The sequence below is a fragment of the Lactuca serriola genome, chromosome 9, assembly GCF_051521515.1.
Source record: "Lactuca serriola cultivar US96UC23 chromosome 9, Lser_US96UC23_V15, whole genome shotgun sequence".
In the NCBI taxonomy this organism is placed as follows: domain Eukaryota; kingdom Viridiplantae; phylum Streptophyta; class Magnoliopsida; order Asterales; family Asteraceae; genus Lactuca; species Lactuca serriola.
In genome coordinates, this window is record NC_136416.1 from 77,022,980 (window position 1) to 77,050,631 (window position 27,652).

General features: G+C 34.5%; 2 protein-coding genes across 3 annotated transcripts; both read right to left on the reverse strand.

Annotated features, from left to right (window-relative positions):
- Positions 1-13,889: 13,889 nt before the first annotated feature.
- Positions 13,890-14,607, reverse strand: LOC145072607 (transmembrane protein, putative (DUF3464)). Its single transcript, XM_079019054.1, has one exon. It carries the CDS (start codon positions 14,590-14,592, stop codon positions 14,017-14,019), a length of 576 nt encoding a protein of 191 aa, XP_078875180.1. The 5' UTR covers positions 14,593-14,607; the 3' UTR covers positions 13,890-14,016.
- A 140-nt stretch (positions 14,608-14,747) lies between these two features.
- Positions 14,748-27,077, reverse strand: LOC145072605 (CBS domain protein with a domain protein (DUF21)). 2 transcript variants are annotated; one of them, XM_079019052.1, is made up of 12 exons: positions 26,759-27,075; positions 26,589-26,665; positions 24,354-24,437; positions 24,101-24,214; positions 23,761-23,847; positions 23,523-23,662; positions 23,274-23,435; positions 17,779-17,930; positions 17,528-17,691; positions 17,383-17,429; positions 15,014-15,269; positions 14,748-14,917 (listed from the first exon to the last, which is right to left on the reverse strand). In XM_079019052.1, the coding sequence occupies exons 1-12, from the start codon at positions 26,937-26,939 to the stop codon at positions 14,870-14,872; spliced, it is 1,512 nt and encodes a 503-aa protein (XP_078875178.1). In that variant the 5' UTR covers positions 26,940-27,075; the 3' UTR covers positions 14,748-14,869. The 2 variants fall into 2 exon arrangements, with proteins under 2 accessions (XP_078875178.1, XP_078875179.1); XM_079019053.1 differs by lacking the exon at positions 24,354-24,437 and having other exon boundaries at positions 26,759-27,077.
- Positions 27,078-27,652: the final 575 nt, after the last annotated feature.

Sequence of the window (27,652 nt, forward strand, 5' to 3'; positions counted from 1 at the left end):
AGGTTAAGTGAATATGATTACACTTATGAGATTAAGTGCAATTCTTAGTTGATTGAAAAAGATTTAAATCAATACCAGAACGAATGAGAAGAATCAAGTAGGCAGAAAGATAAAAGTTTCTCCATTCTATGAAGAAGGGAGAGTACCTTTTATTATGTTTTATGATAGATCTTAATGATTAAGAACCATATCTCAATTGATCCTCTAAGTGAGTCTTAGTGCAATGGTATGTCTAAGAAGAGGAATCAAGAATTGAAGAAATGGTTAAATCAAGAAGTCAATCATACTTCGTTCCAAAACAAGTCTTAAAGTTAAGATTGTGACATTGAGTGACAAATATTAGGAAGGTTGATAACATTCATCAAATGTGAAAAGTTGTGATGTCTTGGATAAGACAAAGACTAACTAGGACCAATTTTATGAAATGTTTTGTCTTGATAAAAACTACACTAACTCTTGAATATTTGTTTGTCAAGAAATGTTTTATTGACAAGAGAATCTTATATGTCAAGGAGTCAGTGGGAGTCTTAATGATCTTGAAAAGTTTCAAGAACTAATCAAGAATAAACCTTATCGATAATCACTAGCACACGACTTGAGGTTTACAACCTATCGTGTTGACACTATCTTGTTTCTATGCAATTCCAATTGAGTTAATTATGCATGTGAGTTCTACGAGTTCTCATTTGAACGCATAAAAAGGCAAGCACCTTAATCAATGAAAAGTACATTGATAGGAATGGGTGAGCTGCTTAACTACTTGGAAGACATGGTGGGCAGCCATGTTACCATAAGGCAAAAGATCAAGATTGAAAAAGTTCGGTCCATATGAGTTTGAATTTGTCGTAAACTTTGTTTTTTTTTTTTTTGACAAATTCATATGGATAGGAACACATACACCATTAAAATCTAAGTGTCATAAGATTTTCTCCTTCATGAAAATGGTTGTGAGAAAAATGCTTTCACTAAGAGAGATTTTAAGAAGATAACGATTGTAAATTGTATTCTCAAATTTGATTATGGTTACGGTATCCCTTTCCATGATTCGAATTGTGAGATTTGGCAAATAGTCTGAATTGTTTAAGACACACATATGAGCTATCTTAGAAAAAGTTGTATGAGATTAAGAAGCCTAGATAAAAGATTATCAAAGCATTAAGTATTAAAAATATGAACTTAAGAAATTCAATAGGTATTGTTTTTCTGTAAGTTAAGCTGTTTTCTAAATACATGTCAAAGCTAGTGGGAGCATAAGTGTTATGTTTATAATAATCATCATGATAGTGGGAGCATAAATGTTATGATTGTATGATTATTAAGGCAAGTATTGCAAGTTAGCAATATTAATTATAGAAAACAAGAGTCATACTTTGCAAAGTAGTAAGGATGTAAAGTTGTTTTGCTATAATTAAGGGAGAGAGTATTATGCTTCGTTTCAAAATCTAAAGCTTAGATTAAGAAATTTTAATAAATTTAGTCAAGGATACATAGTGTGTTCTTAAATTTCGATTATGATTACGACATTCCTCTTCTTAATTCGAATCATAAGAACGTGACACATAAAATATTATGGCAGAAGATAGATAAAGTATTAAATCTTCATGTAAGACATTATGCATCGTGTCCCATACGCTTCGGGTATAGGATTGATTGCAAATGCTATAATATTTGACCATTCTAAAATTTTCCAAATGTCTAGCGCATTTAGAGGGAAAAGGACAAGAATCGGTTTTGACTAAGATAATTAAACAACTATCAAAGGACGATCCAAAGCTTGCTGAGGACGGGTCGCTTGTGAGTAGTTGGAAGTATGATATTGGATGGAGCATATCGACATTATTATGAATGGATAAGATTCTATTAAGAATGAGTTGTCATATGGTAAGTATGGAAAGGTTTCCATATTGGGAGTTGGATATTAAGAATCTATGTCTAGATTAGAAACTTTTATGCAAGAAGGATGTTCAAAGGAATGTACTTTAGGTGAGAGACATCACGTCTATGGAATTGTATCGTAACAATCACAAATAGAGAGCTTTGTAATTCATTGGCAATAGTCATTGTGACCTTAGTGCAGTGACATTACAAAAGAATCATTGCATAAAATGTTAGAATCTAACATATTTCATAAGTAGCAAGAATTTGATATTCTTACACTTGTGATAAAGATTGGGAGTTGTGAAATGAGTGTGATTGGAAATGTGTTAATTTTATCTATTTCACAAAGTAAGGACAATAGGTTAGCATTGTGTGCATGCTAAGAGCATGGGACAAGTGTAATTATAATTCAAGTAAGAAGTTGATTACCCGAAACAACAAATAATGAGTAATTGATATGGTGATAAATAAAAGGTGTTTTATTTATACTCAAAGGTTTGAGGCCATATGGGATTAGTATTATTCTTGTGTTTCACCTTGCATATTTTGACTTCCTGAATAATTTAATTAGGTTCAGAACAGTCAAATTATTCAAACGGGCCACAGTCGTTCATATGTTGGAAGTAGGTATGAATGAAGATTGTTGTGAATTGGTGTGTGGATTGTCTAAAGTGTATTAGACATAAGCAATTGTTTGCTGCAACGTTCATGAGTGCTTATGAATATGATTTGAGCATTGGATTAAACCCACGCTCACTTGGATCACTTCATGGATTTTATCACGAGTGATTGGTGAGACGATAACATCTTATATTCTTGAAACCGAGATGTGTGAGTTGTATCTTGCGAGTCGGTTGCACATTGATAATATGTAAACGCACCAGTAACTTGGTGTTATAAAACATATTATTGTGTGTGATTTGGTGAGTAAGTGCAAGCGAGCATTGAGTCAAAGTTTATCCGTTCCTTTTATCCAAAGTAGGATAAAAGCGATATATGTGGGCCCCCTAGATGATTTAGTGATGGCACCTAAGTGCTTGGCCAAGCCGGGACTAAATTGGTGTGTTCAATTGTAGTCTGTTGTCAGTCGCTCATAAATCTGAATTCGGGAAACAGCACATAGACAGAGAGAATGATTTAGATCCATGTCTCAGTCTATACGATAATATCTAGAATGGAGGAATATATGATCCCTTATCTAAAGGACACGCGTATCTGATAAGATCAGAGTTGACAACAGCTTTAGAAAGCTACGATTGCAGATCAGGATCTGAAGTTATATGCGGAATAGTTATTAGACTTATCCAAGTGGGAGACTGTTGGATTAGTGTCTAAGTCCATAACTATTTTGGTATGTACTCGACCTGATGGTGCATGGTCCTCTTGGGTTGCCTTCACCAAAGCAACTTGATAGGATGAATTATGGAGAGAAAGGATTAAATATGATTTATTAATATATTATGAGAATAATATATTAAAGGAAAAATCATATTGTTTAATTAATATTAGTCAAGAATTAATAAGAATTAAGTTTGTGGCTAAAAGACATTAACTAAACTTAAGGGACTAGAACTGTCAATTGTGTGATAGTTGAATATTGGGCTAATGGACTCCATATTAAAGGGGTGGACGAATTCTATGGGGAAACCCATTAGAAATCGTCCAAAGGCCTTTAAGAAAGGGGTTCATGGGTTGCTTAGGGCCTAAGCATCCAAATTAGGGTTTCCTTGTTAGATAACCCTAATAGCCTCACTATTTAAGGAACCCTTAAGCCCCAAAAACGTGTTGAACTTGTTGTATAGGGTTTCCACATGTTTTGGGCAGCCTCCTTCTCTTCTCTTCTTCATCCTCTTGCTGTTGGTGTTTGTGAACCATTATAGGAGTGACATTTGTCACTCTAAGCTTTCTAAAGTCAATACAAGAAGGATTTGAGATTGTTATTGCTATATAACAATCAATGTATGATCTAAACCCAAATTCATATGTTATATTGATTAGATCTAGGGTTTTAAGTCTTGGATTAAAAGCATGTACAATAGAGAAACCTAGATTCAAGCTTTAGGGTTTGCATGAGCACATAGGATGTCTTTTGGCCAAAACCCATCAGTTCCTTGTTTGGTTGTGGCTCTAGAGTACGATCATCTGTTCGGGTGGCTATCTCACATCTGGTTTGTTATGGTTACACATTTCATGGAGTTTAGCTGGTAATGGGACTGTATGTTGTGAAAGGACTAGTAGGCAGTAGCGAACTGTATGATATATATATATATATATATATATATATATATATATATATATATATATATATATATATATATATTGCATGTAATATGTGCCTACTTGATCCGTGATTGTTTACATGTTGACATGTTATGTTTGGTTTGCATTGAGGCGGTCCTACTTTGTGTTGTAGGACAAGACACCTGGTGCAGTCCGGCTGTAAGCCGTAGGCATGGTGGCTTGGGATGAGCGGTTAGGTTGAGGTGGTAAGGCCAATGAACCCAATATAGTTTGGCATTCTAGTCTGAAGACTGATTGGGCCCGTTGCTTGTTTATCTGTCTGGTTATGTGTGGTATTTTGGGAGAAACTCACTATGCTTTATGCTTATCCAGTTGTTTATAATTTCAAGTATCATCGGTGTCTATGTGAAGGCGAAAGTAGGACTATACACACTCTTCAGCAACATTTAGGATTCCACATTTTCTATAGTACTCTGATTTTTATTAAATATAATTTGGAATAAAAGGTTTTCTTAATAATGGATATATAAATTGGAAATTTTTACCTAAATAAAAATGAAAAGTTTTGGGTTGTGAAAAATGGGACGTTACAAGTTCGTATCAGAGCCCCGTTTTGAGTGAATTAGAGGAACACTTGTGTAAATCCAGTCTCAAACTAGGATCCACGAATTTTGTAAAATGTTTTTTGAAAGAAATAAGTTATAATAAATGGGTTGGGCTAAGGACATGGGCTCGGTCTCTTTTCATGTTCTTGTTTAATTGTTGTCTTGGGATCGGGAACGTGGACCTTGACTTAACTTTGGCTTTTTCAGGAAGATACAGTTTGTACAGTCAGCTAAAGCCCGCACATGAGAGTAGTTCCCAAAATACCCATATTGTTATGTTTGCTGAGTTTTGATTTTGTTGATATATGAATTGTTAGAAAAGCATGCTAGTGGATAAGGTTCTTTTTTAAATTGTTGGATAGTGATGTCTGATTTCTGTGATGCCTTATGATATGGGGAGTTTCTTACCTTATATATATATATATATATATATATATATATATATATATATATATATATGTATATATATATATATACTTTAGATTGTGTGATTGCTATGTGTATGTTGATTGGTTGTATATGATCAAGATTGAATAGCCTTAGAATGATCCACTTGGCCTTACTTCTTGTTCGTTGTTTGGTTGTGGATTTAGGGTAGAGTTGATTACTCGACGGTCTATCTGACCCCGTATTATGTACAACAAGCATGCAAAAAAGCAACAGGTGGTGCGTGAGCAAGGATAATCCTAGGAAGAGTGCCTAGGAAGTTAGTCGTAGCTCATAGGAGAAGTGGGTGTTAGAATACCTAGGAGTGGTCTAGTGCAGTGACTTAGGACCTTGGGACAAATTCTGAATCGACTACGCATAGGTGTGGGAAGTAGTATGGGCCCTTACTACTGAAAGCACAAGATTCGTATGAGATTCAGGAAGAATTTCAAGGCTACTAAGGAACTAATAGAAGTAGGGTCGGGTGGGTTAAGCATTGTGTTGTGATGTCTAATCTTTTCTTAGTATATTTTCAGTATAGCGGCTAGTAGAGGTTTAGGAGAAGGTGTGGGAAACACTAGGAGAGCAGGTCTGAGTGAGGAGGAGATTCGTAGGATCATTGCTGCAGAAGCGGTCAAAGCGATTGGGGAGGTGACTCTGGAGTTGCTCAGGATGGTCAAGACCACCATTACTGAGTTTTTTGATGATCGTTATGCTACACTTTATGAGGTTTTGTTGTTGCTATAGCTACTACGCTTGTTTATATCGTTAGGGCTCGAGGAGAGAGAGTTTTCCAGTACCGGGACTTCGATAATACGAAGCCCTTGGAGTTTGATGGGGTCTCAGACCCAATTATGGCGATGAGATGGTTGTCTGATGTGGAGGGTTGTTTCTTCACGTGTTCTTGTCCGAATGACCAGAAGGTCAAGTGCAACATGAAGCTTCTCTGGTTGGGGGCGAAGGATTAGTGGATAATGGTGACTAGTTCTTATACTCATGAGCAGAGGGCTCCAATGACTTGGGAACAGTTCTTAGAGATGATACGTTCAAGGTATGTTCCCCTGGTAGAGAGGGGGAGACTGGCCTAAGAGTACCTGGATATGAGACAGACGCCCGAGTCGGTAACAGAGATCACCAAGATGTTCACTGAGAGGGCTTTGTTCAGTCCTGAGTTCGCTGCTTCAGAGCAGGCTTAGACGAATCGGTATTTGAGTATGCTCAAGACAGACATTCGGCAGTTCGTGTCCACCCAGCGCTATGGTTCCTTCGCTAAGCTTCAGGATGTCGTGAGAGACGAGAGATTGAGATAGAGACCAGGGCAAGGGAGCAGTGTCAGGTTCCAGATTACTCCCAGCCTGCAGCAAAGAGGTTCAAGTCCATCGGCCAGATTTCAGGATTAGTTGGAGGGAGGCACAGATCTTTTGTATATCACAAGTGTGGCAAGGAGGACCATTTTAGTAGAGATTGCAGGTGGAGTGCATGATTTTGTTTCCATTACGGTCAGGAAGGCCACATTAGAGCTCATTGTCCTTTTCTCAATAAGGTGCTAGATGCTACACCCTTAGCTTGGCGGTTACCCAAAAGTCGTCATGGGACCGCCGGGGTCTCAAGGACTGAGATTTGAGTTGGCAGTTCTTCTATTTAGCAATTATGGTGGTATTGGTATTCATCTGTAATTTATGTTTATGATTCAAAGTTCAGTTGTAATTTTTGGATGATCAGTTGAATTGAATTATCTTATTCAGCCATGTTAAATTGATTCTTTTTATGAATGAATTAATCAACGTTGCCCTCAATTATATGTGTATTCGAATGTATGAATGTTGTGTGCATTCAGATCCTTCTGTGTAACAAGATATTAGTGGTTGGAACCAAGTGGTAGAGTTCGAGTTAGTCTGGGTATCAGAGGACTATGAAGTTCTTAGTTTCTAGCATATTTCAAGTGAGGGAGAATGGAACCTCACAACAGAAAGACTTTGTGCCAAGGTTCGGTTCTCAGTCGGATTTCTCTAAGTCCCAGACTTCTGCGCAACTGTTAAATCTTCTGGGTTCGCAACAAGATCATCGTCAGCTGTTGGATTTCCCCTTCAATTTGTATTAGTCTTCGTTGTGATAGCATATGTAGGGTGTACTTGTGTAACACCCTGAGTTCAGAAGAGAAAAGTTCAGGGTGCTTAGTGTAAATATGGAAGACCGACTCGGCGAGTCAATGGGTAGACTCGGCGATTCGGGTCGCAAATCTGGTCATGTGTTAAGTGACCAACTCGGCGAGTCGGAGGAGTGACTCGGCGAGTTGGTGCTGGGTGGAGAGAACCCTAATTTTCGGGGTTGTGCCCTATATAAAGGACATTATAACCCACCCTCAGCCTCTTTGTTACCTTCCAATACCCAGAAAACCCTTATATCGTGTATGACCTCCATTGATGAAGAATTAGATCTTGGAAAGAGAAATTAAGAAGAAGAAGGTTGAAGAGAAAGAGGCTAGCATCTGGATATCATTGTAGATCAGGGATCTACTCCTCCTTTGGATCATTTCTGAGGTAACAATCTGTTACCTTGAGTTTCCTTCTTCTAGATTTATTCTTGGTTGCTATTTTGGGGATTATGGCTTGGGTGGAATAAATTTCGAGTTTAGAAGCTAGATCTGAAGTTGTAACTTCATATCCAAGCTTGTAATGATCCTTTTTGTTGTAAAGGTGTTGTCCTAGAGTGGTTGGTGAAGTCCCTTTGCCTTAAGCCTTAGCCCTAGAGTATTTTGGGCTTATTTCCCCATGGTTTCACGTAAAGTTCGCACCTTTACGTGTGGGGAAGGTTGTAGGAGGTTGGATCTATGGATTGGAGTCACTGCATGGCTGGAAAGCCACTGTATGGATTAAGAACTAGAGGTTCTCGGTGAGTCACATGGGTGTACTCGGTGAGTTGGATGAAGAAAGGCAGGAACTCGACAAGTTGGAAGAACAACTCGGCGAGTCTGTTGAAGATTGTCTTGGACTCGGCGAGTCTGTTCTTGGACTCGGCGAGTCTAGTCGCGAAGTCCTAACCGTTTTGGTTGAGCTGTGAATCGGCGAGTCGAGGGATGACTCAGTGAGTTGAGCAGGAGGTGACTCAGAGTTCATGGGACTCAGCGAGTCTTGGGGCGACTCGGCGAGTTGGGTCGCGATATGGGAGTTTCAGAGCATAGGGACTCAACGAGTCAGCGGGATGACTCGGCGAGTAGAGTCAGTCAGGAAGTTTGACTTGACTGAGGACTTTGACTTTGACCAAGAGTTGACCAGTTGACTTCCAGGGGTAATTTGGTAATTATTGGTATTTATTGAGTCCAGTCTTTTGGTATTATCAGTGGTGGAGTTCGTGTTAGAGGTTGGAGCAGCGTGATCTTATCTTTTCAGTCAGCAGTTGCGAGGTGAGTTATCCTCACTATATCAACAGGGTCTAAGACACCAAGGCCGACCCTTTATCGGATTGTAATCCGGGTATTGTTGTTATGTTATTTCTTTGCTATGTTTGTATCCTGGTATATAGGATGATATATGTTAGAGACCTGGTTAAGGTTGGTATCCTGGTATATAGGATGATGTTATGCTAGTGACCAGTTAGGTCGGTATCCTTGTTAGGATGAGGTTATGTTATGTGATCTACTATATCGGTTTGATTGGATGTGGATTGTTATATAATTATATGTTTATGTGCACATGGTTGTCGGATTGGGGTTGGGTTAAGGCGGGTCCTGCTTTGTGCTGTAGGCCAACATACCCAGGGCGGACCGGTTATCCCGAAGGCCCAACGAGCGGTCCGGATAGGCTGTAGGCCCCAAGAGGGCGGACCAGACGTGCCGAGGCTCGGGGAGTGGACCAGGCCGACTGAAGGCCCGGTGCGGGCTGACCAGTCATACTGTAGACTCAGAGAGTGGACCAGGTGGATTGAAGGCCCGGTGCGGGCGGACCAATCACATTGTAGACTCGATGTATATGGCTAGACTCGGAGGGTGGACCATGTGGACTGTAGGCCGGTGTGGCTGACCAGTCACACAGTAGACCCGGAGTGCATAGCTGTTCTGCGTTCTGTTGTGAAATGGCATGTTATGTGTATGGTATATGTGGTTGGTAGTTTGGGGGTATCTCACTAAGCTTTCGAGCTTACTGTTGTGGTTTAAATGTTTCAGGTACTTCAGGAGACCATGGCAAGGCAAAGGCATGATCGTACCGCTCCTCGGGTTTTATGTGTTTATGATGTGGTTTCTAGGAAATACTCTGATAATAAATGTATTGAAAACCTTTTAGTAATAACTTAATGAAATTGGGTTGTTTTTGAAAATTTTAAATTGGTTGGAATTTTTAGAGCGTTACAAGTTGGTATCAGAGCCTTGGTTTGAGTGAATTGGAGGAACATTGGGCAGGAACTCGGCGAGTTGGAAGAACAACTCGGCGAGTTGATTGAAGATAGCCTTGGACTCGGCGAGTCTGTTCTTGGACTCGGTGAGTCTGGTCGTAAGGTCCTAACCTTCTTCTGGTTGAGCCATGAATCGGTGAGTCAAGGGAGGACTCGGTGGGTTGAGTGCGAGGGGACTCAGAGTTGTTGGACTCGGCGAGTTGAGTCGCGGATTGGGGAAGTTCTGAGTATGGGGACTCGACGAGTCATCACGTTGACTCGGCGAGTAGAGTCAGTCAGGAGATTGACTTTGACCAAGGGTTGACCAGTTGACTTCCAGGGGCATTTTGGTAATTGTTGGCTTTTGTTTTGAGTTCAGTGTTGGTGTCGGCTAGTGCTGGAGATCGTGTCAGTGGTCGGAGCATCTTGGTCTTATCTTTTCAGTCGGCAGTTGCGAGGTGAGTTATCCTCACTATATCGACAGGGTCTACGGCACCAAGGCCAGCGGATTGTAATCCGGGTATCATTGTTATGTTATTGCTTTGCTATGTTTGCATCCTGGCAGTTAGGATGGTATATGTTAGAGACCTGGCTAAGGTCGGTATCCTGGTATATAGGATGATGCTATGCTAGTGACCGGTTAGGTCGGTATCCTGGTTAGGATGATGTTATGGTATGTGATCTGCTAGATCGGTTTGATTGGATGTGAATTGTTATATGATTGAATGTTTATGTGCACATGGTTGTTGGACTAGGGTTGGGTTGAGGCGGGTCATGCTTTGTGTTGTAGGCCAACATACCCAGGGCAGACCAGTTATCCCGAAGGCCCAACGAGCGGTCCAGATAGGTTGTAGGCCCCAAGAGGGCGGACCAGACGTGCTGAGGCTCGGAGAGTGAACCAGGCCGACTGAAGGCCCAGTACGGGCGGACCAGCCATACTGTAGACTCAGAAAGTGGACAAGGTGGATTGAAAGCCCGGTGCGGGCGGACCAATCACACTGTAGACTCGATGGCTAGACTCGGAGGGTGGACCGGGTGGACCGAAGGCCGGTGCGGCGGACCAGTCACACAGTAGACCCGAAGTGCGTGGCTGTTCTGTGTTCTGTTATGATATGGCATGTTGTGCGTGTATGGTATATGTGGTTGGTATTTTGGGGGTATCTCACTAAGCTTTCGGGCTTATAGTTGTGGTTTAATGTTTTTCAGGTTCTTCAGGAGACCGTGGCAAGGCAAAGGCGTGATCGTACCGCTCCTCATGATTTTGTTTTATGATATGGTTCTGGGAAGACTCTGATAGTATTGAAAACATTTTTGTAATAACTTTATGAAACTGGGTTGTTTTCGAAAAGTTTAAATTGGTTGAAATTTTTAGAGTGTTACAGTATTTTGGGAGAAACTCATTAATCTTTATGCTTATCCATTTGTTTTTTATTTCAAGTATCATCGGTGCCATTCCAGTTTGATGACTAATCATGCAAGAAATGAACCTAAATCATAAATTACGGAGTAATCTACAACTTTGGTCCTTGTATTTTGGTTAAATTTTATTTTTAGTTTAATTTTTTGAAAAGTTGACAAGACGTATCCATGTGGTTTAAAAGAAAAACAAAAAGATAAAAGTAAGAGTAAAATGGTATTTTTTTAAGTGGATTAGGGATATGCAGTGCAATTTCATTAAACTACAGGGATGCTTTTTGTTAAATTTTAAAAAATTAGACTAAAATTTTGAATCTGACCAAACCACAGGGACTAAAAATGTAATTTACTCTAAATTATGCGAAGAAAAAAAGAACTTGAAACCAAGTTGGCTCATCTGCCCAGCCAAATGGACCACATTTATGTAATTTTGTCTAAACGAAATTCTATTTTAATTTTTTATTTCATAAAGATATACATCTTTTTTTTCTACTTCTTCCGTATTTTTAGTTTAATTTATATTTTACATATTTTTTATATTTTTTTAATTCAGATTATTTATTTAAGTATAATGGTAGATGAGTATTTTAGCCCCCTCCTCCCTCCACCATGTCTTGGTATTTTTTGCTTTCCAGACTTTATTGTTAATTTATGTTTACTACTCACACGTTTATTGTTAGATTATATTCTTGTACTTGTTTTACTAATCCCACTGACATACTTTTTCCTTGTTTTCTTCATGTGTAGATTGCCAGATTTGTTCAATTGTGTTATGATTTACCCTTAGATTTGTCTTATTACTCACTTCGACTTACTGCCCCGTGTTTGCAATGGGAGAATTTACAATTTTACATGTATACAAATAGTGTGCATGGACACCCCTTGGTTTTAGAAAACCTTTTAAGAAGTTTCAGCATGTTAGAGAGCTTCCTATATATATATATATATATATATATATATATATATATATATATATATATATATATATATATATATATATATATATATATTGGAAGGCCTTAAAACTTCCAACAAATATCCAATTTGTCCATGAAGGACTTTGTTTAGTTCTTGATATGCTCTGCATCATATTTGTTTGGGATTAAGGAAATAAGCCATATTTAAGGAAACTAAACCTAAATTTAAAAAGATCGGTTAACATTAGCAAGCTATTTTATTTGATCCATAGATTAACTACTCGTACCATTACAAACTTGATGTATATTATTCGGTTCTAGATATGTAATTTCAGAATCTCATCAATTGTTTTATGAAATAACACAGTAATACTTGATTCTATGGATTGTGTGTCACCAAGCAAGTCTTTTTACTCAATTAAAATAGATGGACTACGGTAAATTGTAGGGATGAGCATTAGAACCGCCGGAACCGGAACCGGACCGGAACCGGAACCGGAATTGGTAATAGGTCCGGTTACTGGTTCTCCATTTTTATGAAAACCGGTCCCGGTTCTAAGAACCGGAACCGGTTTGACATTTTTTTCATTTTTAAAAATGCGCATAACTCGCTCATATGAAGTTGAAATTATTTGATTTTTTTCTCCGACATGTAATTTGGAGTTTGTAATTCATTTTTGACGGTACAAACATATGTTTTGGTTAGATATTGAATCAGACACATGCCCCGAAAGAAAGCATATCGATGTTGCGTTTTTTTATTTCAGCATTATTTTTTTGTTTTTTTGAATATGTCCCATTTTTTAAATGTGTATAACTCATTCATATGACGTCGGAATCACTTAATTTTTTTCTAGCATGTAATTTGATGTTTGTAGTTCATTTTAGACTATAAAAACATATATTTTGGTTAGATATTGAATCAGTTATAGACCCCGGAAGACAACATATCAATGCTGCGTTTTTTCTATTTAAACATTTTTTATTTTTTTGGAATCTGTCCCCGCTTTTAAAATGCGCATAACTCACTCATATGAAATCGGAATTAGTTGATTCTTTTTTTCAACATGTAATTTAGTATTTGTACTTCAATTTAGAATGTAAAAAGTCATAATTTGGTTAAATATTGAATCATTTACAAGCTCCAGAAGATAGCATATAATCTATAGTATTTCAACCGGTTCTACTTTGAAAAATAACCGAAAAACCGGGACCGGAACCGGAACCGGCGCTAGAACCGGCGGTCCGGTTCCCGGTTCTTATAATATACGAAAACCGGTTCCGGTTCCGAACCGGTCCGGTTCCAAAGCTCATCCCTAGTAAATTGTATCCTAAACATGACAATAGATAAAGTCTTAAAAATTATATTTTGGATTTATGTAGTGATGCAAAACTGAAAAACTTGACTAAGAATATAAACTTGACAAAGACAGTGGTCGAAACAAACAAACATTCAATATATTGAATGGTATATATCTTTTACTAACACTTTTCAACCAATCTATTTTGTTACCTCAATTAAATTAAGTTGGACAAAATCGTAAGCTTGAATATTGGATTCACCACTTTTGTTTGGCTCTTTTACAGGTTCTCGTTGATACGTCTTTCGAAGGTCATCTACATGATGCAATTGCTCTTCGCGGTATGAATATCAACATCTATCTTCCCCACTCATTTCGGTGGGATATTCTCCGGATTTGTTGCTAGTATATTTTAAATTTTAAAACACAAGAGTATTTTTTTTTCTTTCAACTCATATTTCATTATTATTATGGTTTTATATCATAAACATTTTATTATTTTGAATGGAATATAATTAATTACAAATACTTTAACAGCTATTAGTATTGCATTGAGTTAGATTGTGATGTTAATATATTATAAAAAAATATATATTAAAAATGTTACTTGTCATTATATGCATAGATAATTAAAAAAATATAGTTTTCTTGTACAAGATTTGGTTGGATAACACTATAGTCTATCAATCCTTTGTGGCCCATAACAAACCTCATCTAAAAACTGGAACCATATGATCTAACAAACCCTCGAAAATATTTGGATTCTTTAAAAAAATCACATATGATCTAATAGATACGAGGTGTGCTATAATTCAAAACAACACAATTACAACTTACATCGTATAACACAAAACTTGATATACCTCAAACGTTGTCACCATCATCTTCTTCCCACATCCGAACCCAATTCTCCTTAGCTTCTTCAAACCCAAGAATTGAACCTTTCTTTTCAGAATCCCAACTAGTCGACAAAGTCCCATACGCAATCCCAAGTGTCGAAGCTCCAAATGTAATAAAAGTCGTCAAAAACGGTAACCAACGTGGGATTTGCCATAAATTTTGTTCTTTTATCACGCTAAACACTTGAAGCAAACCTAACCCAGTCACCAAAGGCACCCCAACATTGAACAAAATCCTAGTTATAATTCTTCCCATCACCACATCTTCTATTTTATCATCTGCTTCTTCTTTCTTCTTCTTATTTTCTTCTTTCATCATAAGTTTCTGTTTTTGTATGGTTTCCCCATTGAACCCTTTTGCTTTTGCATAAATCCTCCATGTTTTTGTGGGGATTTGTGATGGGATTTTGTTGGATATTGAAGTTTTAGGTTGCCATTGAAGAGATGGTGAAGTTGTAATGTATGGATGTATTACTTCCACACTGAACAGAGTTTTCATGGCTAGTTCTTTTTCCTCCAAGTTTTTCTTTATTTTATACATGAATTTATGTTTTTATTTCCTCATTTATTAGTATATCTTATCCAGAAAAATGAATGGTGGATGTTAGATTATTTTTTGTCTTTTTTAAAATTTAATTTTTCAAGATATTCACATTTTTATCTACTTTTCGGTGGGGACACGCTGCAATTTAAATATTTATCCCTAAACAAGATCAGTTTATTAGCATCCACATAAAGTTAACAGAAGAAGAAAAAACAAAGCTCCTCGAAGCTTATACACTTATTTCTGAGGTGATAAAGTGTAAGAGATTGAAGAACTACTTATTACTAGGTTTATCGAGCTTCTCATATGATTTCCTTGAGACCTGCATGCATGCCACGTGTAATGTCCATAAGATCATATCATATCATAGTAATTAATACATAAAAGAGTTATATATAATACATAAACTTTGACTTACCTTATATGAAGATGGTGAGCTGCTGACGTGGCCCATAGGAGAATTTGGTGTAGACTTTGTCGGAGAAGTATATGATGTTGGTTTTTTGAAGGGTGACTGGATAAATGGTGAAATAGGTGAAGTTATTGCAGAAGTTTGATGGTGTGAAGAAATTGGTGATGCTTGAAGTGGAGATGACACCAAAGTTTTCCAATCATAATTAGATGCTGATGTTGCCCCCGATCTTAACGTGGATGGAAGCATGTTTATTTTCATTCTGAATATAAAAGAAAGAAACGAGGAGAAACAATAACATTAATTGGAGTATTATGCAACTAGGTTTAAGACCAGTGTATCACACGGGTTTATTAAAAATAAAAATTTAATATGAATATAAACATTAAATATTTTATAAAATAATGTTTTTCTATAAAAATGTAATCTTTTAGAACATTTATGAAAGAAATCAAATCGTTTGAATCATTTATGAGAATTTATTATTAAATTAATAAAATGATAACCTTATATCATACTATATTATAAAGGAAACATTTTTTCTTTCACCACATTCATTTGAAACTCTCATGCATTTTTTTCTTTCACCACATTCATTTGAAACTTCCATGACTTTTCAATTTTTTTCTAATAATAATTATAAGTTGGTTAATAAGGTTAAATAAATATCAAATCTAAAGTGTAATCATATATAAACTAAATTTCAATATTAAAAGAATATTTTTACTTCTATTTATAAAGTTATGTTTTTTTAACTTTTAACATATTATACTTAATTTATTAGTTTAATATATTGTTGGATGTAAACCATTATCATTTTAAAGCTACAACTTTTGAATAATTTGTATAAAATACTTAAATTATAAATTTAAATATAATATTATATGATCAACTTAAATATAAATTTTAGTTTAACTTAAACAACCAAAAGAATATTTTGTAAATAGTTAAAAGTGATAAATTGTAATGTCTTTCTAATAACGATTATAAGTTGGTTAATAAGGTTAAATAAATATCAAACTTAAAGTGTAATCATAAATAAACTAAATTTCAATATTAAAGTAATATCTTTACTTATACTTATAAAGTTATGTCTTTAACTTTTAACATATTATATTTAATATGTTGTTGTATGTAAACCATTATCAGTTTAAAGCTACAACATTTGAACAATTTGGACAAAATACTTAAATTGTTTAAATATAATATTACAGTGTCGACTTAAATATAAATTTCAGTCTACTTAAAAAACTCAATGAATATTTTGTAAATAGTTAAATGTGATAAATTATAGTGCTAAATGCAAAAAATAAATTATAATCTCAATTTAACTAAATATTTCATAAAGATATTTTTATAATCGTTAAAAGCTCTTAAATAAGTAGCTTAAAATAACTTACAATAACAATAGTTAAAAATAAGTCTATATAAATGATTATATTGTTACCCTTAAAATCAAAAAACAATGTTTGATGTTTTAAATAATTATAATGATAGAAATTAAAGCGTTAAGCAAATAAATTTTAAAAAATTAACTAAAAACAACAACAACTATAAATAACATTAAACCATATATTATATTTAATTTTATTAATGAGTAACTCGCGGGTAGAAATCATTCAAACGGTTGAGATTATACAGTTATAATAGATGTATATATTATCATATAATTCAAAATAATCAATAGATTATATCAATTTAGTATACGAATTTTTATATCAAATTTAACAACAACTTTATTGTTATATTTAAAAAACATATATTTGTAAAGATTTCAACTATATAGATATTTATGCGCAACGCGCAGGCATTCGACTAGTATATATATATAACCCATTAGAATTTTTTGGAAATTTATTTTAAGAAAAAATTGAAATCCCTAAAAATGACAAGTGGAAAATAACAATTTTTAAAATCCTAGAAAATGACATGTGTCAAAATTGAGGAAAAATTGACAAGTGTCAAAAGTATTTTCATTTATTAGATAGGATGTGTTTCTACAATATTGTTATTGAATAATTTGTCCCATATTTGATAGATTATAAAGGTGGGATGGGCTTCACTTCTATAAAAGGAGCCAAGGTAAGGTTTTGGTATCAAAGTGATCACATTAAATACATTTTAAGTATTTTTTTGTTCTTCTTTTATTCTCTTGTTAATTTTAGAGTGTAATGAAAAGTATGAAGTAAATATTTGGAAAGTATGGGTGTAATAGGTTTGAGATATTTGTTTGCTAAATTGTAATAATTTACCATAGTGAATCTTTCCCTAATATTTTTAGAGACTTATGTTTTTTCCACTACTAGGACTATTCTCATGCCTTAATGTAATGTTTTTAAAGTTATTTATAATAAAGTATTGATCAAAAGACTTACATGTTGTCTACATCGACATATTCGTTCCTTTCATCGAGAATAGGTTCCTTCACATTTAAAATGATACGGGACACATGAAATTCGTTAAATATTTAAACAAATGTGATAAAGGTAATTATTTCAATGGTATAGTATAATAGCGAACCTGTAGAAGTTCTTCAAGAACATCTTCCATTGTTATAAGACCAATAATTTCTTCATCTGGATTAGGGAATGAGTCTAGAACACTTGAAATATTTTGATCTGGTGCGGGATTTTGAGATGTAGGATCACTTGAAGATCTGTAAATGCTCAGTTTTGTATTTTGACCTATGACACGATTCAGAAATTATTATTAGTTAGTTACTATATATATAATAACTTAATAATTTCGTGTCTTATATAAAGTTAAGAGACCTTTTTTCTCTACTTTAATCTGAGTTAACAGCTGGCCAGAGGAATTGTTATGTGTATTGAGAGCAATTTTACTTCTTACAACAACTGCCATGTGGCTTTGTCCTTTCTGGAACAAATTTAGCATCTCATACAGCGGTAAACATTCATGAATCCTGTCAAATAAGTGTAAAGTGGATATAATTTATACATGAGAAAATCTTTAAAACTAGACGGGCCTTAATGGGCTGCCATTTCGAGGATATAGGTTATGATTTGGCCATGGGTCAATCACATAAACATAAGGTATTTAAGGTTTAAAAAACAAAATTATATTCATAAGGAAATCGCAAATGGACTTCGATTTGAGGAGTTTCAACCGCAAGCAACGTATTTGGAGGTTAGGAAAATAAGTAATGTAAAATTCTGATCTTTTAATTTATGTACATTGAATGTAATCATATCACTATATTTGTAGGTTGTTGTCATCATACCATTGTTCTACCATTATTCTTCATTAATCATTTATCAAAAGAGTAGATCCTTAATTTTATGTAATTATTAGGTACATATTAATATTTAAACTAATGTATATATTTTGTAATGTAGAAAAATTGTTGTTGGAATGATGCAATAACTTCTAAAATGAAGACCTTGGGAAACTAAGGCGAAGGAACGATATACACAGTGTTGTAAAATTCATTGAGTTGGCCGATTACACGGCCCGTTACCGATGCGAGTTACAGAATCTGAGTACCCCCAATCGACCCCTTACTGAAGCGAGCAGTGTTGTAAAACTCGGTCAACTCGATGATTAATATGTATAATATACTTAATGATTTATTATTTAACACACACATACACACACATGCAATTAGTATTGCATGTATATCTTAAATTTTCAATAATTATTCACGAAGTGAGACCATTGTATGTTTTTCATGTTGTGTATGCACATGTATCTAATTTTGTTATATATTTCAATCAACTGATAATTTTAACTTATGATTTTGACATATATATATATATATATATATATATATATATATATATATATATATATATATATATATATATAACTTTCTTAAAAATATTTCTACATGAATTATCGAATTTGAATATTTGCTGCTCGATAGTCGGCCGAACAGGTATCGAGTAGCGAATTCTACAACCTTGGATATAGACAATATATCTACAACATTCATGCGCTCAACAAAATAAATAAATAAATAAACAAACAAACAAAGAGACAAAATAATGCCTAGTCATAGATCATTAAAAGTGTGGATATCCTAGAATGCAAAATGGAATTTTGAAGAGTTTAAGAAGAAATCAGATCAAAACAAAATATGGGAAACTTGAACAACAACGTGCAAGCAGTTACTTTTAATAACGTTTTGACAGACCATGTCAAAACTTTTACTAGTCAGTGATAGAGTATCGTATATTCAATATTGATTTGTTTTCTAATTGTTTTGATTTTTATTAATTGTGTTTTCATTTATTAGTACTGTGTAATTGATAACTAGATTTTTTATTATATATTATTACGAAATTTGCTACAAAATTTTGGCTACAAAATTTGCTTAGAAAATATGCTTACGGAATTTGCTATTGAAATATGCATATGAAATTTGCAATATGCTATGGAAATATAGTTATGTAATATGCTATGGAAATATGCCTAAGAAATTGGTTACGGGATTATTCCGATAGAATTTGCTATGAAAATAAGTACACAGAATTTGCTACAGAAATATGCCTAGAGAAATATGGCTATGGAATTTGCTAGAATAATATAGCTATAGAATTTGTTATTGTATCTGTCTACGGAATTTGGTACAAAATATATTTGCTATGTATTAATTCCGTAGCAAAAACAATTTGTTATGAGAAAAATTACTATGGAATTTGGTTGTTGAATTTTATAGCAAATTCTGTAGCTATTCATGTTTAGCTAAAGAATTTTAGGTTTTGTTATAAAAGGGCCACCAATTTCACTGGTCAACGTCGAATTACTATTTGATGTGAAATGGTTTGTTTTTCTTATTTTTACATTGTTTTTTTTTTTCAAAAATCTCTCAGTATTGTGGATCTCCATTCACGTACTACGAAACTTTTTTTTTCTATGATAATGATTTTCAAATATCCCCATAACAACAACAACAACAAAAAACCTACAAAACCAAATTGATAAAAAAAAAGTTATGATTTTCTCAAGAATATATGAAGAACAATGTTACGATCGGTCTTGTTATCATAAACTTGGTTGGCGTAAATATACTTGGATGAGTCTGGATGGGTCAAATTTAGCAAGCTTGACCGGTATCTTGTCTCCAACAAGTTTCTTCAAACTTGGCCAAATTTTAGCAAATTGGCACTTCCACACGCTTACATGGTTCTATTAGATACTAACTCTCCGGACTTCAGACCACTTCCATTTCGGTTTTTCTCGTCTTGGCTCTTAGACGATGGTCTCACTAATGTCGTGAAGGATTCTTGGAACACCCCATGTTCCAGGTTGACTATGTTCTCAAAAATTGAGAGGATTTCCTAAAAGTTGAGAGTTCTTAAAAATGACATAAAATTTGGACGGGTTCTCATTTACAACAAGAAAGAGGAAGAACTTTAAATGCTTAGAACAAAAATTGTTGCGTTGGACGTGATCGCCAAAGTTGTTGTTCTGGATGATGCTTCCCTTAAAGAACTCTTAGATACAATGTTACAAATCGAGGCGATACATATGTATAAGATGCTTGGCATTAGACAAAAGGCAAGGTGCAAGTGGGTTCTAGAGGATGATGAGAATTCAAGTTTTTTTCCATGGAATCGTAAATATGAACAGAAAGAGATCACACATAAATGGTTTAAACATTAACGGGATATGGAGAATTGACCCGAAACAAATAAAAGATGAGGTTTTTAACTTTTTCAAGAAAAAGTTCAAAGAAACAACCACTTGTAGACCAAGGTTTATGAGTTCGAAATTCAAGAAACTTTCAGATCATGCTCGACTTTATTTGGAATTGAGTTTAACGAGTGATGAAATTATAGAAGACGTGTGGGATTGTGGCAACGATAAATGTCTTGGTCCAAATGATGGTTTTTCATTTAAGTTCATTAAGATTAAAAGGATATTATTGGGGGTGATGTGGTTGAAGCGATGAAGCGGTGAAGCACTTTGAACATCACAAAGTCTTAAATTTGGGAAGCAATGCCTCCTTTATATCTCTTATCCCAAAAACAAATGACCCACTCAATCTTACAAAGTATAGACTAATAAACCTTATTTGGTGTATCACCAAGATCATCTCTAAATCCCTTGCCGCTCGTCTTAAAGAGGTTATTGGCACAGTCATCAGTGATCAGAAATTGACGTACGTTAGCGATAGAACATCATGGATGCCCCCTTGGTGGTGAACAAAATCATATCATGGGCTAAAAAGAGAAGGAAAAATTACTATTGTTCAAAGTTGACTTTGATAAGGCGTTTGACTCTATAAGATGGAGTTACTTGGAGGATGTCATGAAGAAATTGGGATTTTGTGACACGTGGAGAACTTGGGTTCAAGCAATTCTTTCTTCCTCTAAGGTCTCTATTCTTGTCAATGGATCACCCACAGAAGAGTTCTTTTTAGAGAAAGGAGTGAGACAAGGAGATCTCGTATCCCCGTTTCTTTACATAATTGATGCTAAGGGTCTTAAGGTGGCTTTAGTAGAGGCGAATAACAAAGGTCTTTTCGAGGGGATGGAAATGCCTAAAGATGGACCAACTTTCTCCTTGTTTCAATTTGCGAACGATGCGATTTTCTTGGGAAAATGATCGAAGTAGAATATGAGAAACCTTAGGAGAATCCTCACTTGTTTCCATCTTGATTCCGGTCTCAAGGTCAACCTTCAAAAGAGCAAAATAATAGGTATCGATGTTTCCATATATGAGGTGTCTTCCATGGCTCAATTGGTAGGTGATATTCCATTCTCCTATCTTGGTATGCCGGTAGGTGGAAATTCTAGAGTTTCGACGTGGGTTCCTCTTATTGATAAGTTTAACAAGAAACTCTCCATGTGGAAAGCTAGATCTTTTTCTATGGGAGGTCGTTTGACTCTAATTAAGTCTCTGCTTGGCGACCTTGGTATATACCTATTCTAGCTTTATATGATCCCTAAAAAAGTTAACTCAAAGCTAGAAAGTAATCGCAATGGCTTCTTTTGGGAGACCTCATCAAAGCATAAAAACATCACGTGGGTAGCTTGGCCTAAAATAATGAGCTCTAACAATTTAGGAGGGTTGGCGATTCGAAGCTTATGTGCACTTAGGGGGTGTTTGGCTTGTCTTTTTTAGAAGCAAAAGTTTTTTTTGTAAAAGTTACAAAAAGTCAGGTTTTCCTAACTTTTCCAAAAAGTTGGTTTTTCTTCTATCTAAAATCCAAAAATAGCTTTTAAAATGTTTCTACCAAACATCTTTTACCTTTTATCTTTTCCAAAAATGACTTGGCTCTCAAAAAGACAAGACAAACACCCCCTTAACCTCGCTCTTTTAACAAAATGGTGGTGGCGCTTTAGAGATGTTACAAACTCTATTTGGAAAAAGGTGATTAGGTGCATATAAGGTGAAGACGGGAGACCGGGAATGATGAGATCATTAGCTAACAAAAGATTTGTTTCGACTAGAATATCTCACGTTAGGATCGAATTGGAACCTTTCAACATTGACCTTAATTCACTCTTCTATAGAAGTAACGATAGCAGGGGAAATTCAAACATTGGAAGGTGGTGTTGGAGTCTTGATGGGGGTGAAGATTACACTATGTCTTCCCTCCGGAGGGAAGTAGCAAGAGATTCTTGGACTCCTCTCACTTGCCCACTATATGGACTAAGATAGTCCCTCAAAAGATTAACATATTCATTTGGTGCGCGAGACTTGGTAAGCTACCGACGAGATCCAATTTAGTACAGAGGGGGTGTGTATTCCAAAGACCATGTGCCCCATGTGTAATGCATTCGAAGAGAACGAAGACCACCTCTTCAAGGAGTGTTCAACAGTTAAGGAGTTACGTGCACATTTGACTATTTGGTGGAAGGATGGACCTCTTAGTAAAGACAATTTGAACGAAATTATGGGCGTTAATACAAACCTCGCAAACAGCAATAGAGGAATAGATATTACAGATGCAGCCTCCAGGGCATATTTATCGGGGCATATTTATGGATAATTTGGACTTAAAAGAATGGTTTGATTTTTAACAACAAAATGAAAAGACTGATTGTTCTTGCTTACGATATCAAAGCATTGGCTTTCTTATATGTCTTAGAAATATATAGAGCTAAATAGGGGAGGATAATGTTATGGGACTTGTGGGTTTATAACCCATTGTATTATACCTTGTAATTCCTTTTTATATCTTTTTAATAAAGTCTTGCTTTAAAAAAAATAAAAGTACATAAACATCAGTGTTTTTTTCTAGTAGAACAAATTTCGCAGCAAATAACAATATGGTTTAGGCCATCACAAATTGTACCTTGGGATTTTCCGGATACTGAGATTCTTAATTTGAACTTCATCTTCAGCTCGAAATTTGATTAAACTTTTTACCAAAATAAGGCCAATTATATTTTCTGGTCTTCCTAGATACACAGGAACACGGCTATGCCCTTTGTTTAATAACAAACTCATAGTGTCCCTGAGAAATTAAAATATGTTAACTTTATATATAAATGAATAAAAAAACAATTATTCAAAAAAGAAATTATTATATATATATGTATACTCGTTGAGTTTAGAGTAGAGCTCGAGGGAAAATATTTCGGATATTGGTGTCATGGCATCTTTGACCGTTTTCTGTGCTAAATCAAGAGCTCCGGTTATAATTGTAATTTCATCATGTGTTAATTCTCCGCCTTTTCCCGCCTGAATATTAGAATAATTGCAGTATATAGTTTTGATTTAGTTAATTAATTTATCTTATGTTATATATTCGAATTTAATTGGATATATATAAATCGTACCTCATTTCCATGCATATCGACCAATGTTTTAAGCTCTGCGCGTCGTAAAAGCATGGAATGTCCTTTACCAAGGATCAAGTCTAAAAGCTGAAAATATTTAATAAAAATAAAACCTTACTTTACATTATAGGTTTTCATGCATGCATGCATGCAACTAATTCCGATTTATTATATTATATATATATTTATGTTGATCACTTAAAACTTATATCTCTATTGTCCAATTTGTATCTATGTGTACAATTTGGTTCTTGTGTTTATTTTCGCATATTTTGTTGCCTATAATACTCGATTAATTTCTTGAAGCATGCGTATAATTATAAGAGGTGAAAGAAAATACCTTGCTGACAGGATAGGCTATGGGGAAGACAACTATGACAAGAAACCGAACTATGAACGAGAGCTTTGCACCAATAGCTAGTCCATATCGTGAGCACACGGCTTGGGGTATAATCTAGTGATAAAAGCAACATAATGGCATTATAATTAGACACCTACATAATAATAATAATAATAATAATAATAATAATAATAATAACTACAACAACAACAACAATGACGTAAGCGAAATTTTTAAAATCATCATAAATTACCTCACCAAAAGCAACCACAAGAGTTACAGATATCAATATCGCAGTCCAAGGCAGGAGAATCGAGTCAAGGAAAATTGGCAAAGCCTTATGTACCAAAAAAAAAAGACTTAGTTAATTTATGATCGATTTTGAAGGTATGAAAAAATAGCTCACAACTCTGTGACAATTGTTACCTATATCTATCTTTTTTTTTAACGGCAATACAAATATATATTAAACTACTTCTAAATTATTTCACTTATATTTACAGTAGGACTTGAACCCTCAACGAGGAATGACAACATCGGATACCGCTGGGCTAGTAGCCCTTTGGTATCTAAAGAGTATATAAACAAAACACACACGCATATTATCTGAGCACCAAGGAATCCTTATATAGTACTTGCTAACTAGATAAGGTATAGTCATAGAAATCACAACTCACAACATAGATCAAGATGATCGGATAATTAAATACAACAGGTCATTTTTTTTACTTAGGTCATCTCCAATGGGAGTTTAATGGAGAGTTTAATCTCATTAAACTCAAAATATCCATTGTGGGAAAATGACTAGGATTCAATGGAATGGAGAGTTCAATCCTCATTGAACTCTACATTCTCTCTCCTCACACACACACACACACACACACACACACACACACACATATATATATATATATATATATATATATATTCAAATGTTTCTCACATCTATTTTGTGCTACAATACACCAATAAGAATTTAGTAAACATTAAATATATATTAAATGATATCCATACTTATAATTATTTTTTATGAAACTAATTAAATTTGTTATTAATATCAACAATAATATTCTTTCAGAATGAATTCGTATCTAGAAGAATAAGAGCGTATTCTAGTAGAACGAGAGTATATTCTACTAGAATACACTTTCATTATTCATATTTCATACAACTTTATTGTATTTTAAGTGAGTGAGTCCTGAAAGAACGTTATTGCTAACAAAAAAACCTTGATACGATTTTATTTTGAAAAAATGTTATTGCTGACATTAATGACGAATTTAATTAGTTTCCATAAAAAAAAATATAATTATGGATATCATTTAATATACATACAATTATGGAAATCATTTAATATCTATTTTTATTTAATTAAATAATTATTTAGTTTTATTAAATTCCTATTGGTGCATTCTAAAACACAATAAATATAAGAAACAAATTAACCTAGCCATATATATATATATATATATATATATATATATATATATATATTATTTTTTGTTTTAAATTTTTAATTAATGTTAATTTTAATTGTAGCTTTTAATTTTTAATTTCATGTCAATTAATTTTTTTTAAAATAACAATAAATAAAAAAAAATGATAAATGATGTGACAATCCATTAAATTGTATAGAGTTTAATTGAGTGTAGATTTTAATGGGTAAAATTGTATAGTAAATGGAATGTATATGTGTCAACCCATTAAACTCATATGAGTTCAATGCATTGGAGATGGTCTTAGACCAATCACCTATTACTTGGTTTCACAAAAGCAAGAGATAGTTGCCCTATCCTCATGTAAGACGGAGTACATATATGGCTACTAGTGGAGTGAGTTGTCAAACAGTCTCGCTTCATGATCTTCTTGAACAAAATCAGATCTCGTGTACAAGAAATGGTACTCAAGATTGACAATACATCTACACTTGCATTAGTAAAAAATCCAGCTTTTCATCGCCAAAGCAAACATGTCAAGTCTTGCGCGAAAGAGTCGGAAAAAAAATAGTGGTTTAGCATATTAGCAGGAAGGAGCAACGAGCTCACAGTCTAACAAAAGCACTTGCAAAGGTGAAGTTTGGTGAAATGAGAAATCTGTTGGGCTTAAAAGATCTATTAACTTTTATGCTGAAATTAGGGGATAATAATGGTAAATACCGAATATGCCCTTACACGATGAGGTGTAGAAGGGTTGGTACTAATCCAAGATTGAGTAGGATTCCTTAGATGTTGCTTGGAGCTCAACTAATATGTGTGTGTGTCGTGTATATATAGCATCTAGATATTGAGTTAGGATATCAAATAATAAAGAGATGTAGGGAACGATTGTAATAGAGTTTTGAGCTATTTTCTTTATTATAATAAGAGATGGAGTTTTGAGCTATTTTCTATATTATAATAATAGATGTTCCCATTTTATATGTGTGTTGTATCAATTACTTTCAACATGAAAATCTTGAATTATAATGAAATTGAAGTAAATACCATACCTCCATGGCTATGGCATTGCATATGAGAAGCGTACATAGGAGTAGGTGTTGATTCTTGACTATGGGCATAATCTTTTCTGTAAAACCATAACATGGGAAAAGTTATATAATTAAGAATCAAATCTTGTAAATGATGAATGTAAAAAACAAAAATAATTAAGCAATTATACCTGCATTCTTGCGATCATTAGGTTGACCAGCCTTGATGAGCACCTCAAGGTCAAGCAGGCTAAGGGACATTAAACCTAGGGTTAAACCAGACATGAGTCCAGCAAAAATAACCAAGGCAATTGATGAAGCTAAATACACCCAAAACATAGTTTCACAACATGGCACATCATTTGCAGCCATTTAATTTTTGCTGCTTGCTTTTACTGATCTTTTGATTCGAGATTATACTAGTGAAATCAACAGGTTATGTATGAAACGAGAATCATAGGATTAGGGTTTATATAGACACGAAAGGCCTTATTATAATTATTCTGGCCATTCAGGGAATAGAAAGTCGGTAAGGGAAAGAAATAGCAGCATTAAAAAACTAAGGAACATAGAAAAACAAAAATCTAGGGCACAAAAAGACGTTATTCAGTAAAAAGCAAATAGTTCATTCTCTCAACCACTCCATTAAGATTTCACCATTTTTATAAGTGCGAAAAGCTCACTGGTTGTGCGGCAGTTGGAGAGTGATCGACAAAAGTACATAAATTTTTAAGATAATTTATAATCTAATTACAATTCCGTGTTTATATCGTGTTTAGCATTCCTGTATTTGTTTTTTTTTAACAAATCAACTTGTGTTGGCAAGTAGAAATGAATTTGGAACAAGTGCAAGTATATACAGTCGTCGACGACTTTAATATCAAAATTGAGATGTTTGATCCGTGAAAACTGAGATGAAATCAACGAAAGGATCGAAATATGAACAAAATTTATGATGTAAGATTAAGAACTGTACCTAGGGTTAGGCTTAGCGAAGGGCGCGGTAAGACTATTTGTTGCCATTTGAAGCTCCATTGCTGAAGGTTCGTGATAGTGATTTCAATATCTCGTCCGAAATGCGCAAT

Bases quoted from the DNA above. Each gene is read 5' to 3' on its own strand.
- LOC145072605 (XM_079019052.1), bottom strand. From the start codon at position 26,939: ATGGCTGCAAATGATGTGCCATGTTGTGAAACTATGTTTTGGGTGTAT. The intron at 24,438-26,588 runs GTATGGTATTTA...TTGGTACATAAG, and splicing joins GCAATGCCATAGCCATGGAG to GCTTTGCCAATTTTCCTTGA. The intron at 23,436-23,522 runs GTATACATATAT...TTAATTTCTCAG, and splicing joins CTCTACTCTAAACTCAACGA to GGACACTATGAGTTTGTTAT.
- LOC145072607 (XM_079019054.1), bottom strand. From the start codon at position 14,592: ATGTATAAAATAAAGAAAAACTTGGAGGAAAAAGAACTAGCCATGAAA.